Source organism: Carcharhinus amblyrhynchos, chromosome 9, assembly GCF_965287045.1.
Source record: "Carcharhinus amblyrhynchos chromosome 9, sCarAmb.v2.hapA, whole genome shotgun sequence".
Classification (NCBI taxonomy): Eukaryota; Metazoa; Chordata; class Chondrichthyes; order Carcharhiniformes; family Carcharhinidae; genus Carcharhinus; species Carcharhinus amblyrhynchos.
In genome coordinates this window covers 49,477,302-49,493,699 of record NC_137332.1, presented here as the reverse complement: position 1 = coordinate 49,493,699, position 16,398 = coordinate 49,477,302, and the positions used below count along the sequence as shown (strand labels likewise).

General features: G+C 44.5%; 1 protein-coding gene across 1 annotated transcript in view; it reads right to left on the bottom strand.

Moving 5' to 3' along the window:
- Nucleotides 1–15,534, bottom strand: part of slc35d1a (solute carrier family 35 member D1a) — a 55,260-nt gene extending 39,726 nt beyond the window's left edge. The window contains exons 1-3 of the mRNA XM_080195581.1: nt 15,217–15,534; nt 13,297–13,330; nt 13,100–13,186 (exon numbers count right to left, since the gene is read on the bottom strand). Coding sequence (XP_080051707.1) covers nt 13,100–13,186; nt 13,297–13,330; nt 15,217–15,485 — 390 coding nt within the window. The 5' untranslated portion in view covers nt 15,486–15,534. The remainder of the gene's footprint in view (nt 1–13,099; nt 13,187–13,296; nt 13,331–15,216) is intronic.
- Nucleotides 15,535–16,398: the final 864 nt, after the last annotated feature.

Below are 16,398 nucleotides of genomic sequence, written 5' to 3'. Positions count from 1 at the left end.
GTCAGGAGTATGAAATTTGTATGGGGAGAGAGGGGAGTGGGGAGTGCAGCAAACACAGAGGGAGAGGATGCTGATCATATATGTCTTCCTAACTGCTTGCTGCACCTGTATGCTTGCTTTCAGTGACTGGTGTACAAGGACAACCAAGTCTTTTTCTATGTTGACATTTTCCAAGCTATCACAATTTAAATATTATTCTGCCATTCTGTTTCTCCATGTGACACGGACAGCTCCAAATGTATCCACATTGTACTGCATCAGCCATGTTTTTGCCCAGACTCAACTTGACTAAGTCACCTTGAAGCCTCTTAATCTCACCTTGTTTTGTGTCATCAGCAAACATGCAAATACTACATTTGGTGTCCTCATCCAAATCACTGATGTATATTGTGAATAGCTGGAGCCCAAGCACTGTGACCTGCAGGATCCCGTTAGTCACCACCTGCCACTTAAAAAAGACTCACTTATTCTTACTTTGTTTCCTGTCTGCTAACTAATTCTCAATCCATGCCAATACATTACTCGCAATCCCATGTGCTTTAATTTTGCATACTAATCTCTTATGTGGGACTTCATCAAAAGTTTTCTGAAAATGTAAATGAATCACATCCAGTGTTTGAGCTTAATTTATTCTACTAGTTACATCCTCAGAAAACTCCAGTAGGGTTCGTCAAAGATTTCCTTTTCATTATACCACAGACATTTTCTAAATGTCCTGTTTTAACAACTTCTACAGTAGACTCCAGCATGTTCCCTAGTATTGTTCTTTGTTCTTTTAGGCAGGGAATAGAGGGATATTAACTGCCTAGAGGCTTCATGCAGGCACGGTGGACTAAAGGGCCTGTTCCTATGCTGTTTTGTTCTTTGTACTACTAATGTTAGGCTAAACCAGACTGTGATTCTATTTTCTCCCTCCTGTTTTAAATAGCATTTGCCACCCTTCAGTCTGCTAGGACTGTTCTAGAATCACAGAATGTTGGAAGATGACAACCAAAGCATCCATTATTCCATGGCCACCGCTTTCAGTACCCTGCAAATATTCGGGCCCTGGGGATTTATCATCTTTAATATTTCTGCACTTTGTTTTAAATATTACTATTTTCCTTCAATTCTTCTTTCTCACTAGACCCTGAATTCCCTAGCATTTCTGGAAAGTTTGTCTTCCTCCATGAAGGCAGAACTAGTGGCTATTTAACTGTTCTGCCATTTCCCTGTTCTCAATTCTCCAATTCAGAATGTAAGGAACTTTTTCTCTTTACATACTTCAGAAGCTTTAACAGTCCGTTTTTATGTTCCTTGCAAGTTTACTCTCATATTTTCCCCCTTAATCCATCTCTGGGTTCTCTTCTGCTGAATTGAGAACTACTCTTAATCCTCAGGCTTGCTACCTTTTCTAGCAATCTTACATGACTCCTCATTGGATCTAATTTATCCTCAATCTATTTTGTTAGTCATAGTTGAACTGCTTTTCTTATGTTTTTGCACCAGAAAGGGTTGTACAACTGTTGCAATGCATGCATTCATCCTTTAAATATTAGCCACTGCATATCCATTGTCATGATTTTTAATGAAGTTCCCCAATCTATCTTAGCTAATTCCCACTTCATACCTTTGTAGTTACATTTGTTTAGATTTAGGATCCTAGTTTCAGATCGGACTTCTTCACTTTCCATCCTAATAAAGCATTCTATTGCATAATAGGATTAATTAACCCCTTCTCATTTCGTTATATCAAATCACGTTCTCTAGATGATTCCTCAACATACTGGTCTAAAAATCCATTTCGTACACATTTCAGGAATTCATCAACCACAGCATTATTGTTAATTGTAGTTTACCCAATCTATATGTAGGTTAAATTTATTCATGAATACTGTAACACACTTGTTACAAGTATCTCTAATCACCTGTTTAATGCCATGCTCTACCTTACCAATACTGTTTGGAGACCTATGGACCACTCCCACTCATGTTCTGAAGAGGAGTAAAATGGACTCAAAATGCTAGCTGCTTTCTCTCCCTACAAATGCTGCCAGAGCTAATGTGTTTTTCCAGCATTCTTAGTTCTTGTTTTGGATTCCAGCATCCGCAGTATTTTGCTCACTTAACTTCACTAATGTTTTGTGCCACTTGTTGGTTCTTAGCTCCACCTATCATGATTCTACATCGAGGTTTTCTATGCTAATATCCTCTCTCACTATTGCACTGATTTCTTAACTATTAATGCCACCCTACTACCCCTACATTTCTACCTAATTACTGAGCAATACTCTTGGATATTCATTTCCCTGTCTTGCCTCTAATCGCAATTATATCTTACCCATTTATATCAATTTATGTTTTAATTGCGTACCTTATGGCAAATGCTTCATGCATTCAGAAACAGTGCCTTTAGGTTTGTCTTTTTAACATTTTTACAATGGCCCTATTTGCTGCTAGCACTGGTTTCCTTTGCCTTCCATTTTTATCTTTGTTTCCCTCTTTTGTCTCTCCCTGTTCTGGTCCATTCTTGTTTAAATGCTCCCCATCAGCACTAAAGTCAAGATGAGCTCAGAGAGGGCACAAGGAATTGGAGGAAACCATACAAAGATTAGTTCAGAATTAGGACAAGTGGTACTTTGGTACATTGGCCTTTATAAATTGGAGTATCGTGTATAAAAGTTGGAGTGTTATGGTAAGGTTGTATAAGGCATTGGTGAGGCCGAATTTAGAGTATTGTGTACAGTTTTGGTCACCTAGTTATAGGAAGGATGCAACTAAGGTTGAAAGAGAGCAGAGAAGGTTCACAAGGATGTTGCCAGGACTCCAGAAGCTGAGTTACAGAGAGAGATTGAATAGGTTAGGACTTTATTCCCTGGAGCGAGGAAGAACGTGGGGAGATTTGATACAGGCGTACAAGGTTTTGATGGGTATAGATAGAATGAATGCAAGCAGGCTTTTTCCACTGAGGCTAGAGGAGAGAAAAAACCAGAGGGCATGGGTTAAGGGTGAAAGGAGAAAAGTTTAAAGGGAATATTAGGGGGGATTCTTCACGCAGAGAGTGGTGGGAGTGTGGAATGAGCTGCCGGATAAAGTGGTAAATGTGGAGTCACTTTTAACATTTATGAAAAACTTGGATGGGTTCATGGATGAGAGGGGTGCGGAGGGATATGGTCCAAGTGCAGGTCCGTGGGATTAGGCAAAAAAAATGGTTCGGCACAGACATGAAGGGCCAAAAGGCCTTTTCCTGAGCTGTAATTTTCTATGGAACCTGTGGCTAATGACAAAGGGAAGCAGCTGAACAGATTACCTCAATTTTGTTAACAAAAAAGTCCTTGCGGTCCTCACATTTGTCGGAGGTGATGGTGGAGTGGGTAGAATAGATATTTAGGGGAAAAGTTGGTGCTGAAGAAAAGTAGCTGGAGTGATATTTGCTGTTTAGAAGAATCCTATAGTGATGCAGTAGTTTTGGATAGAAAGGGGCAGGATGGCATTTGACCAACCAGATCTGAGGCTGGATGACAATCCAGTTATGTGCTAAGTACCTTCATATGTGCAGGTATGCACATGAGAGCAAAGGTGGGAAAGCACCAGAATAGGAGGCAGTGAAGGTCTGGGTTACTGAAAACATGGTGTTAGGATTAAACACAAAGATTATGATAAATGGAGGGCCAAATGCCAGGCAATCAGAGTTTAGGAAACGTGTCTGCAGGTGACTTGGGTGAGGGAGTGAAGAATTAACGTAGGCGCGGACACAAGAGAAAAAGGATTGAAAGAAAGAGGATTTTGCTGATTAGAGAAATAAAGTGTGTGGTCAAAGGGTGTATTGATCTGTGACAAAGACAATGGGAGTAGAGGTCATGGGAGATGACAAGATTGTGAGATTACCACAAATATGGGTTTGAAAATTTATTTAAAGAGAGGAATTTAGAGCGATGTGTTGAGAGAAAAAGAGGAGTCGAAACAAAGACTGAAAACACATCACTTTCAAATAGCAAGGTTTTTTGTTTGAAAACAAGAGATGACAACATATAGTCTGGAAGTCAGGAGCTGGAATGTAAAATGCAAAGAAGCCAGTTACATTCTATTCAGGAAAAACGTAATGACCAAAACAACTTAAACTTAGAAGGAGCATCAGATTTCCCCATTGCTAAGGAATATTGAATGAAGTTAAGTAGAATTTACATTGACTGTGCTATTTATAAATGAAGCAGATAAGCATGTCTGACCTTGTCACACTAAGTTATTTGCAGTCCACCTTCAGAAAGATTAGAGATGGATACAAGAGAATGGCATAATATCTATTTCAGTTCATTAGGGAGTCATACTGTTACATTGCTGGGCTCTATTTCTCCCTCTGATGACTTACACAGACTCAACACACAAATTATGTTTTTCTCTCTCCACAGACATGCTGAGCTTGAGTACATAAGAACATAAGAAATAGGAGCAGGAGTAGGCCATCTAGCCCTTCGAGCCTGCCCCGCCACTCAATAAGATCATGACTGATCTGTCGTGGCTCAGTTCCACATTCCTGCCCTCTCCCCATAACCCTTAATCCCCTCTCTTATCAAAAACCCATCAACTCGCGTCTTAAAAATATTTAGCGAGGTAGCCTCCACCACTTCAACGGGCAGAGAATTCCAGAGATTCACCACCCTTTGAGTGAAGAAGCTCCCCCTCAACTCCGTTCTAAACCGCCCCCCCTTTATCTTGAGGCTGTGCCCCCTAGTCCTATTATCCTTTCTGAGCGGGAAGAGTCTCTCCACCTCTGTCCTATCCATCCCATTCATCATCTTATACGTCTCAATGAGATCTCCCCTCATTCTTCTAAACTTTTAACAAGTACAAGCCTAGTTGATTCAGCCTCTCCTCATAGCTCAACCCCCTCAACTCCAGCATCAGCCTAGTAAACCTCCTCTGCACTCCCTCCAAGGCCAAAATATCCTTGCGTAAGTACGGCGCCCAAAACTGCACACAGTACTCCAGCTGCGGCCTCACCAATGCCCTATATAGCCGCAGCAAGACCTCCCTACTTTTATATTCAATCCCCCTCGCTATGAAGGCCAGCATCCCATTCGCCTTCCTGACTACCTGCTGCACCTGCAAGCTGGGTTTTTGCAACTCATGCACAAGGACCCCAAGGTCCCTCTGCACCGTCACCTGCTGCAGTTTTTCGCCACGTAAGTAATAATCCTTCCTACCATTATTCCTACCAAAGTGGACCACCTCGCACTTGCCAACATTAAATTCCATTTGCCATTTCCTGGCCCGTTCGCCCAGCCTATCTAGATCCTTCTGTAGACTCTCACCACCCTCTGCACAATTTGCCATTCCTCCAATCTTGGTGTCGTCAGCAAATTTCGACACCCTACACTCGGTTCCCTCCTCCAGATCATCTATATAAATGGTAAATAGCTGAGGCCCCAGCACCGACCCCTGGGGCACTCCACTAGTCACCATCCACCAATCCGAATAACACCCATTGACCCCCACTCTCTGCCTCCTATTTGACAACCAATCCTCTATCCACGCTAACACCCTACCCCCAACTCCATGTCCCCTGACCTTCTGCAATAACCTCCTGTGAGGTACCTTGTCAAACGCCTTCTGAAAATCCAGAAAGACCTATCCACCGCCCTAGACACATCCTCATAGAACTCCAGTAAATTTGTCAGACACGACTTCCCCTTAATGAAACCGTGCTGCGTCTGCTCTATCAAGCAATTCCTCTCAAGATGCCTCGCTATTTCCTCCTTGATGACGGATTCTAACATTTTACCTACAACAGACGTTAAACTAACCGGCCTATAATTCCCTGCCTTTTGCCTGGCACCCTTCTTAAACAACGGCGTAACATAAGCCACTTTCCAATCTTCCGGCACTTCCCCGGAATCCAGCGACGTCTGGAAAATAACCACCAAAGCATCCACTATCACCTCCGCCATTTCTTTCAGAACCCTCGGATGCATTCCATCCGGTCCTGGCGACTTGTCCACAATCAGTCCCTCCAGTCTGTCGAGCACCTCCTCTCTAGTAACAGTAATGTCATTAAGACCCTCCAGTCCTACCACCATTGGACTCTGCTATTGTTTAATTAGCAAGTGAAACTTTTAGAAATAATAAATTGAGAGAAAATTAATAGTCATTCAGGCAAATGCAGGTTAATTAAGAGAGGGCAAATTACCATTGGCTGCATCCCCCAATATCATAAGAAGACTCACAACACCAGGTTAAAGTCCAACAGGTTTATTTGGTAGCACAAGCCACTAGCTTTCAGAGCACTGCCCCTTCACCAGGTGAGTGAGAGTTCTGTTCATCAACAGGGCATATAACTATCAACATCTATCAAGTCACTATCCCACTATCGACATCCTGGGGGTTACCACTGACCAGAAACTGAACTGAACTTGCCAAATAAAAACAGAGCAGCTCAAAGGGTAAGAATCCTGTGGTGCGTAACTCACCTCCTGACTCCTGAACACCTATCCACCATCTACAAGGTTTGTCAAGAATGTGACGGAATACTCTCCACTTGCCTGGATGAGTGCAGCTCCAACCACACTCAAGAAGCTCGACACCATCCAGGGCAAAGCAGCCCTCTTGATTGTTCGTGGAAGGGGTAGCATTCATCATCACCAGTGAACATGGAAGCCATGCGTACATCTGCAAGATGCACTCAGGAACTCACCAAGGTTCTTTAGATAGCACCTTCCAAACCAACAACTACTACCAGTGCAAATGACAAGAGTAGCAGATACCTGGGAAACCTCTCCAAGTCACTCACCACTGAGCTTGGAAATAAATTGCCATTCTTTCACCATCACTGGGACAAAATCCTGGAATTCCCTCTTTGAGCACTGTGGGCATACCTATGCCTCAGGGCCTGGAGCAGTTCAAGATGGCAGCTCACCGCCACTTTCTGAATGGCAACTAGAGATAGGTAATAAATACTGGCCTAGTCAACAACACCAACACCCAGTAAATGATTTTTGTTTTTTAAATTGAGTTTTTTGATGAGTGCAGACCATGAGCACATTGATTTCTAAAAGGCATTTGATGAAGTGCCACATAACAGTAAAGTTAGAGCTCATTAAATAAAAGGGACAATAGCAAGATGGATTAAAAAAATTGGCAGACTAACAAGAAACAGTAGTGCAGAATTGTTTTTAGGACCAGAGGAAGATGGGGTTCTTCAGGTGTCAGTGTTTTGGATATACACACAAATTGACCCAGACTTTGGTTTAATGGGCACAATTTCAAAAAAGATGATAAAACTTGGAAGTGTTTTGAAATGCAAGAAGAATACTGTAAAAATCTGAAAAGACAAACAGGTTGGAATAACAGGCAGACCAGTTCTTGAAATTTAATGCAGTGAAGTAATTCATTTTGGCAGGAAGATTGGAGAGAAGCATACAATATAGAGGAGTATGGTGGCACAGTAGTTTGCACTGCTGCCTCTCAGCGCTAGGGACCCAGTTCAATTCTCAGCATGGATCACTGTCTGCATGGATTTCTTCTGGGTGCTCTGGTTTCATATCACAGTCCAAACATGTGCGCTTAGGTGAACTAGCCTGCTAGATTGCCCCTTAGTGGGTGGGGTGGGGGGGGGGGGTGCGGCTAGCTAGGGTAAATGCATAGACTTATGGGGATAGAGGTCTGGGTAGGGCTGTGATATGTGTGCACTTGATGGGCCAAATGGCCTCCTTCTGCACAGTAGGATTCAATGATTCTACAAAATGATGGGTAGAGTTCTAAAGGGGTCACAGCAGCCTGGACATGAGCACAAATCACTGAAGGTGGCAGAGTAGGTTGAAAGTGGTTAATCAAATGGGATCTTGTACTTTCAAAATAGGGGCATAGAATACAAAAGCAAGAAATTATTATAAACTCAAAACTAATTCAATTTCAAATGGAGTACTGCAACCAGTTCTGCATCCATCATTATAAAGTGCTTCAAAAGATTAGTTATGTACAAATTAATTCTGGCCTCACAGATTGCCTGGATCCACTACAGTTTGCCTATCACCGCAACAGGTCCACAGCAGACAGCATCTCCCTGGTTCTACACTGAACCCTGGAACACCTGGCTAACAAAGTCACCTATGTCAGACACCTATTTATTGACTACAGCTCAGCCTTCAACATTATTATTCCTACAAAACCTCTCTGTAAGCTCCATGTACTGGGGCTCGGCTCCTCTTGCGACTTCCTAACCCATAGGCTGCAATCAGTAAGAATAGGCAGGAACACCTCCTCCACGACCATCTTCAACACCGGTGCCCCACAAGGCTGTGTCGTCAGCCCCTTACTATACACCTACAACTGTGTGGCCAAATTCCCCTCCAACTTGATTTTCAAGTTTGCTGATGACACCACCATAGTGGGTCAGATCTCAAATAATGATGAGACAGAATATAGGAGAGAGAGGGGCAATCTGGGGAACTGATGACAAAACAAAAGGAGATAGTCATCGACTTCAGGAAGTGTAGTGGAGGACATGCCCTGTTTATATCAATGGGGATGAAGTGGAAACGGTCGAGAGCTTCATTATCAAAAGCCAGCATAATCGAGGATCCCATGCACTCTGGACATACTCTCTTCCACCTTCTTCCATTGGGAAAAAGATACAGAAGTCTGATGTCACGTATCAACCAACTTGAGAACAGCTTCTTCCCTGCTGCCACCAGACTTTTGACTGCACCTATCATTCATTAGTTGATCTTTCTCGACACCCTATGTAAAGTAACACTACATTCTGCACCCTCTCTTTCCTTCTCTATGTATGCTATGTTTTGTACGTATAGCACGCAAGAAACAGTATATTTCATGTATACTAATACATGTGACAATAATAAATCAAATCAGTTCTGGACATCATACTTTAGGAAGGATGTGAAGACATTAGAGAGGATGTGAAAAAGATTCACAAGGATGCTAGATTGGAGAAGTTGAGGCTGTTCTCCTTGGATAAGGTATTTAAATTCATGAGGAGTCTGGATAGAGAGAGATACATTTCCCATTGATACAAGGACTGAGAATTCAAGAGCATCAGCCTGGCAAAAGAGGCAATGGCTATATGAGGACAAAAAGGTTTTATCCTGCTTAACAAGTGGCAAAGACATAGAATGCAAAAACCTATGATTTCTATCCTGGCTTTCAAAAAGTAATTGGTAATTATCTGAAGAGGAAAATCTTTCAGGTTGTGGGGAAAAGCATCAAATGAATTCCATCAATTAACATGCACAATGATTGCAGTAACAGAATAGCAATCATGATTTTGACTAACATTTTCAACCCTGTCAGCAGGGTAATTTTGGGGAAGATAGGCAAAGGACCAAGTTCTTTTTCACTTAGGAAAGTACTCTAAATTCTATTACCATGGGATATAGCATATAAATGGGAAGACAAAAATAACTCATGTAGTATGAAGCCCTCATCTGCATTATAAAAATATAAAATAGCAGTAAATTGTAGATTACATCCAACTTAAAAAAAAGAGCAATTTCCATTGTATATTGTACTCAATGAAATGTGCGTGTGTATCCTTTAGCTACAACTAGTTCACAAGACCACAAGAAATACAAGCAGAATTAGGCCACCAATATTGTTGCCCAATACTTTAAATCTTCTTAAAGTATTTGCTGTTCATAAGCACTGAACATTGTCACTCATGAGAAATCTGCTACACGCACTGTACGTTAGGTTCTTTGATTTGATCTATTGTCACATGTATTAACAGTGAAAACTATTGTTTCTTGTATGCTATACAGGCAAAATATACCATTCATAGAGAAGGAAGCGAGAGAGTGCAGAACAAAGTGTTATTGTCATTGGTAGGGTGTAGAGGAACACCAACTTAATGCAAGGTAAGTTCATTCAAAAGTCTGACAGCAGCAGGGAAGAAGCTGTTCTCGAGTCGGTTGTTACGTGACCTCGCACTTCTGTATCTTTTTCCAGAAGAAAGAAGGTGAAAGAGAGAATGTCCAGGATGTGTGTGGACCTTAATTATGTTGGCTGCTTTGCTGAGCTAGCAGGAAGTGTAGACAGAATCAATGGAGGAGAGGCTGGTTTGCGTAATGGATTGGGCTACATTCATAACCTTTTGTAGTTTCTCGCAGTCTTGGGCAGAGCAGGAGCCATACCAAGCTGTGATACAACTGGAAAGAATGCTTTCTAAGGTGCATCTGTAAAGGTTGATGAGAGTTATAGCTGACATGCCAAATGTCCTTAGTCTTCTGAGAAAGTAGAGGCTTTGGTGGGCTCTCTTAACCATACTGCCGGCCAACACCTAAAAACTTGAAGCTCTCGTCCCTTTCTACTTCGTCCCCACTGGTGTAGACAGGGGCATATCTCCTTTACGCTTCCCGAAATCGATAACAATCTCCTTCGTTTTGCTGACATTGAGGGAGAGATTAGTGTTTATCTCTTGGTCTTCCTTTATCTTTTGGTGTAGGTATTACAGCTAAAATAGATCTTGCCCTCATGCAATTTTCTTTTGAAAGAGATTACACAATAAGGACCAGAAGTAGAAACGCTGTTTTTTCTCCTCCACTCCTTGTCCAGAGGAGCTCAGGTCACTTGCTGCACTCTCATTGTCACAAGCCAGAAACCAAAACTGACATTCCTGATTTAAGTATTTCAGTATCACATCACTCAGCAAGTGAATCAAAAGGAGTCTTTATATTGCCCATCCAACTGCTTTTTCAAGCCAAAAATGAAAAAAGACAATTTTACAATAATTACAACAAATGCTGAATAAAGTTAGTGATATATCAATTCAATCCAGAGGAATTCATAATCTCAAGTCTGCTATAAAGTATCACCAACTGGAAGGATGAGGGTGCAATTTAAAACATCAAACTACCTTCACCCATCTAAAAAGTAGTAAAGAATGTTGGGTCTTGTATATCTGCTAATATCTTGAAAACATTTCTGCACTTTTTAAAAGGCAAAATGGTCAACGTTTAATTCAAGAACAACCTAGAGATAGTTCAAACAAAACTCAGATCATCCAATATGAACTCAGGAAATAACTACAAAAGCATCGTTGTGTAGCCCTGCTGTAAATGTCAAATCATGTACAAAATACTGTAATATCCAATACAGGATTAAAACAGCATTTAAGACACCATAATCTGAAAATATACAATATGGGGAGACTTAAAGGGAGACTTCAATTTTAATTCTGATTAAACATCAGAACGGAGGAGCAGAAGGAAACAATTCAGCCCATCGAGCCTGCTCTGCCATTCAACAGGAACATGGCTGAATGCATCTCAGCATCATTTCCACTTACTGCCATTTCCCATAACCGTTCATCCCACTAAAAACCTATCTATCCCCTCCCTAAATTTGTTTAGTCTTCTAGCGTCCACTGCACTCTGGGATAGAGAATTTCACAGATTCACAACCCTTTCAGTGAAGTAATTCCTCCTCATTGCTGTTTTAAATCTGCCACCCCTTAGCCTAAAAATATGGCCAATCGTTCTGGAACATCCAACAAAGGAAAACATCTGCTCTACTTCTACTCTGTCAATCCCCTTTGAGCATCTTACTCACCTTGATTAAATCTAAACTGCAGCAAGTATAAGCCTAAACTACTCACTCTATCATAAGACAAGTCCTTCATCCCTGGAATCAATCTAGTGAGGGCAGGAATGTGGAACTGAGCCACGACAGATCAGCCATGATCTTATTGAATGGCGGGGCAGGCTCGAAGGGCTAGTTGGCCTACTCCTGCTCCTATTTCTTATGTTCTTATGTTCTCTGAAAGGCCTTAAAACATTTATGTCCCATCTCAAGTAAAAGCACCAAAACCATGCACTCTATTCCAGATGCAGTCTCACCAATGCCCTATACAATTGCAACAGCATTTCCCTGCTTTTATATTTTATTCCATTAGAAATTAATGACAAAATTCCATTTACCTTCCTCATTATCTGCAGCACCCACATGCTAACTTTCTGCAATTTGTGCACGAGGACACCCAGATCCCTCTCCACCAAAGCATTTTGAAGTTTCTCTTCACTTAAATAATAAGTTGCCTCTTTATTCCACTGTCCAAAACAGATAACCTCACATTTATCCATGCTAAATTCCATCTACCAAACTTTGGCCCACTCACCTAACCTATTCATATTAATTTGTAGATTTATTTCCTCATTGCAACTTGCTTTCCCACCTATTTTAGTGTCATATGCAAATTTGGCTATCATACCTTACAGCCCTGTATCCAAATTACGAATACGGATTTTAAATAGTTGGGGTCCCCGAGGGCCAAACCCTGTGGCACACCACTAATTAAAGCTTGCCAACCAGAAAATAAAACATTTATCCCCATTCTCTGCTTCCTGTTGGTTAGCCAAACCTATGGGATCTTATCTTGTTTATCAACCTTTTGGGTGTCATCTGATCAAATGCCTTCCAGAAGTCCAGATACACTATATCTACAGGACCCCCATTATCCACCGTGCTTGTTACATCTTCAAAGGCCATCAGCAAATTAGTCAAAACCATGCTGGTTCTGATGGACTGAATTTTGATTTTCCTGTTATACTTCATTAGTAATGGATTCCAACAGTTTCCCAGTTTCCCCAAGGACAAACTAACTGGTCTACAGTTCCAACTTTCTGCCTTCCTTTTTAAACGGAGCAATACATTAGCCTTTTTCCAATCCATTGAAACATTTCCAAAGTCCAGGGAATTTTGGAATATTATAACCAATGCCTCCACTACCTCTGCTGCCACCAAGAAATAAACTAATCTTCATAATAATAGTTTCATGTTCACAAAAACAATGCAATCAAAAGTGCACATCACCATGTCTACTTCTGTTAATACCATGCAAAATCATTATCAATGCTATCATTTTAATGTAAAAGGGCTGTTTATAAGAATTTTTACATTTTTATTCCTTTCTTAAAGTCACAAAGCACATGTGCAAAGTGGACAGGGCAAGTTCTTAACTCATCTCCTTACTTGTTCAAAAACCAATTCAAATTGAATACCATTCATGATCATCACAAAAGCGACAAGATCCAAGCTGACAAGAAAAGGCATTGCATCTGATCTTGGGCTTGATCTGATGCCTGCCTGAAAATAAAAACATTGGACTTGCCTTTCGAGGTATGCTGTAGTCAAGGCCGGGAAACTTCACCACCCTGCATGCCTTACCCACCCACAGCAAGGTCACTGTTGCCAACATCTACATGTGAAAGAAATGGTTTTAAAAATGGGTCACGTTACTTTTTATTTGTTGACTTAAAATGAAAATTAACTTTGACATGCAGAATGTAAATTTGAAAGTAACTTTACCTGACCAATGCCCACAAATAATATTGATGGAAATCTGCAAATGTAATTGCATTGACATTAAGGAGTAGTTCCATACAGTGTATACAAGTCAGGACAAGAGAGAATTAAGGGACATCATGTACTTTGTGCCTCTTCCCACAATTCGCAAACCGATTAAGTGGAGAACATGAACATTTGCCAAACCACCTTCGGTTTCTCTCCTGAAAAAACCCCACAGTACTCCAATACAGAAAGTGATGCTGACAAAAAGTTAAAACTGTTTTATTGCGAATTAAAAATAGTTAGAAAAGCAGAGCTCAAATTTGACAGCATGGGGAACGGGGGGAGGGAGGGACGGTGGGGGATGTGGTTTGGGGAGACAGGGGGAATTTGATTGGGGGGGGAACGGGGGATTTGATGGGAGGGGGTCGGGGGGATAGGGCAGATTCGATGGGGGGGGAATACGGGATTTGATGGGGGTGTGGACGGGGGCGGGGGGGGGGACGGGATTTGATGGGGGTGTGGACCGGGGGGGGGGGAGGGAGGGATTTGATGGGGGTGTGTGGACAGGGGGGGGGGGGGGGGGAGGGATTTGATGGGGGGGGGGGGGGTGTGGACGGGGGGGGGGGTGTGGACGGGGGGGGGGGGAGGGATTTGATGGGGGTGTGTGGACGCGGCGGGGGGGAGGGATTTGATAGGGGGGTGTGGACAGGGGGGCAGGGACTTGATGGGGGTGTGGACGGGGGGAAGGGATCTGATGGGGATGTGGACGGGGGGGGAGGGATTTGATGGGGATGTGGACGGGGGGGGAGGGATTTGATGGGGATGTGGACGGGGGGGGGGGAGGGATCTGATGGGGACGGGGGGAGGGATCTGATGGGGATGTGGACGGGGGGGGAGGGATCTGATGGGGGTGTGAACGGGGGGGAGGGATCTGATGGGGACGGGGGGGGGAGGGATCTGATGGGGATGTGGACGGGGGGGGAGGGATCTGATGGGGGTGCGGACGGGGGCGGGAGGGATCTGATGGGGGTGTGGACGGGGGGGGGAGGGATCTGACGGGGGTGTGGACGGGGGGGAGGGGAGGGATCTGATGGGGGTGTGGACGGGGGGGGAGGGATCTGATGGGGGTGTGGACGGGGGGGGGAGGGATCTGATGGGGGTGTGGACGGGGGGGGGGAGGGATCTGATGGGGGTGTGGACGGGGGGGGGGAGGGATCTGATGGGGGTGTGGACGGGGGGGGGAGGGATCTGATGGGGGTGTGGACGGGGGGGGGGAGGGATCTGATGGGGGTGTGGACGGGGGGGGGGAGGGATCTGATGGGGGTGTGGACGGGGGGGGGGGAGGGATCTGATGGGGGTGTGGACGGGGGGAGGGGAGGGATCTGATGGGGGTGTGGACGGGGGGGGAGGGATCTGATGGGGGTGTGGATGGGGGGGAGGGATCTGATGGGGGTGTGGACGGGGGGGGGGAGGGATCTGATGGGGGTGTGGACGGGGGGGGGGAGGGATCTGATGGGGGTGTGGACGGGGGGGGGGGGGGAGGGATCTGATGGGGGTGTGGATGGGGGGGGGAGGGATCTGATGGGGGTGTGGACGGGGGGGGGAGGGATCTGATGGGGGTGTGGACGGCGGGGGGGGGGGGGGAGGGATCTGATGGGGGTGTGGACGGGGGGGGGGAGGGATCTGATGGGGGTGTGGACGGGGGGGGGGGCGGATTTGATGGGGGTGTGGACGGGGCGGATTTGATGGGGCGGGGGTGGAGAGACACCCGAGGTGAGGAAGGAAGAAGTGAGGTGCCCCTAGATCAATGGGACGCTCGGGGTGGGGATTAGGTTGGGGATGGGGGGAAAGAGGTTAGGGGGTTTGGGTTCAGTTTGGTGGGGGTGTTGTCTGCTCCTAACGGTTTTCCTCTCCCCATCGCTGGCGCCTGCCTTTCACCTGTAGCTGGTCAGGATGCTCTTATTCACAACCACGATAAAAAAGGAGCTGACTCCGTAGAAAACCGCCGCGCACAACTTGAGGAAAACAGTCAGCGTCTCGGCCGACATGTCCGCCTCCCCGGCTCCGGCTCCGGCTCCTCTAACATCAGCAGCATCTCCAGCTGCCGCCTCGCTCCCCTCTCGCCTCCCTTTAACCACAACATGGTGACGTTGCCGGATCTCCAACATGGTGACAGTGACGTTGCCGGAGCTACAAGATGTCTTCATGGGGGCTCATGACGTAGAGATGCCGGGCGTTGGACTGAGGTGAAACACAAAAAAAAAATCCCACAACACCAGTTTAAAGTCCAAACAAGCCTGTTTGGACTTTAAACTGGTGTGGTGGGATTTCTTTGTGTTTCATGAAGGCTGCCAGCCTGCGTCCTCCCCCCAGCGTGCTGACATCACTCAGCTGAGCGACGTGCGGTGCAGACCCAATCCCAGCAGCTCGGACACTTCCGGGAAGGGCTTTGCTTCATGCATAGTGTGGCCAAAGGCAACTTCCCAATAAAGTTCAAAACCATTCAATTACTGGAAAATCTCAGCAGGGCTGACAGCACCTGTAGAGAGAGAGAGAGAGTAGAATTCTGATGGAAGATCATCTATCTCTCTGTCCACAGATGCTGTAAGAAGTCTCACAACACCAGGTTAAAGTGCGACAGATTTATTTGGTAGCTACCTGTTGGTATTTACCCCAGTCCAACGCCAGCATCTCCACACCATGTCCACAGATGCTGTTAAGACCTGCTGAGATTTTCCAGCATTTTTCTGTTTTAGATTCCAGCATCTGCAGTATTTTACATTTATCTTGCTAACAAACTTTTATCAATTTATTTTTATGAATGTCACAAGTAGGCTTACATTAACACTACCATGAACTTACTGCGAAAATCCCCTAATTGTCACACGCCAACACCTGTTCAGGTACACTGAGGGAGAATTTAGAATGGCCAACGCAACGAAATTGACACGTCTTTCAGACTGTGGGAGGAAACTGGAGTACCCAGAGGAAACCCACAGAGACACGGAGAACGTGCACACTCCATACAGACAGTGACCCAGGCCAGGCATCAAACCAAGGTCCCTGGAGCTGTGAGGCAGCAGTGCTAACCACTGTGCCACAACTGTATGTTACAGATCT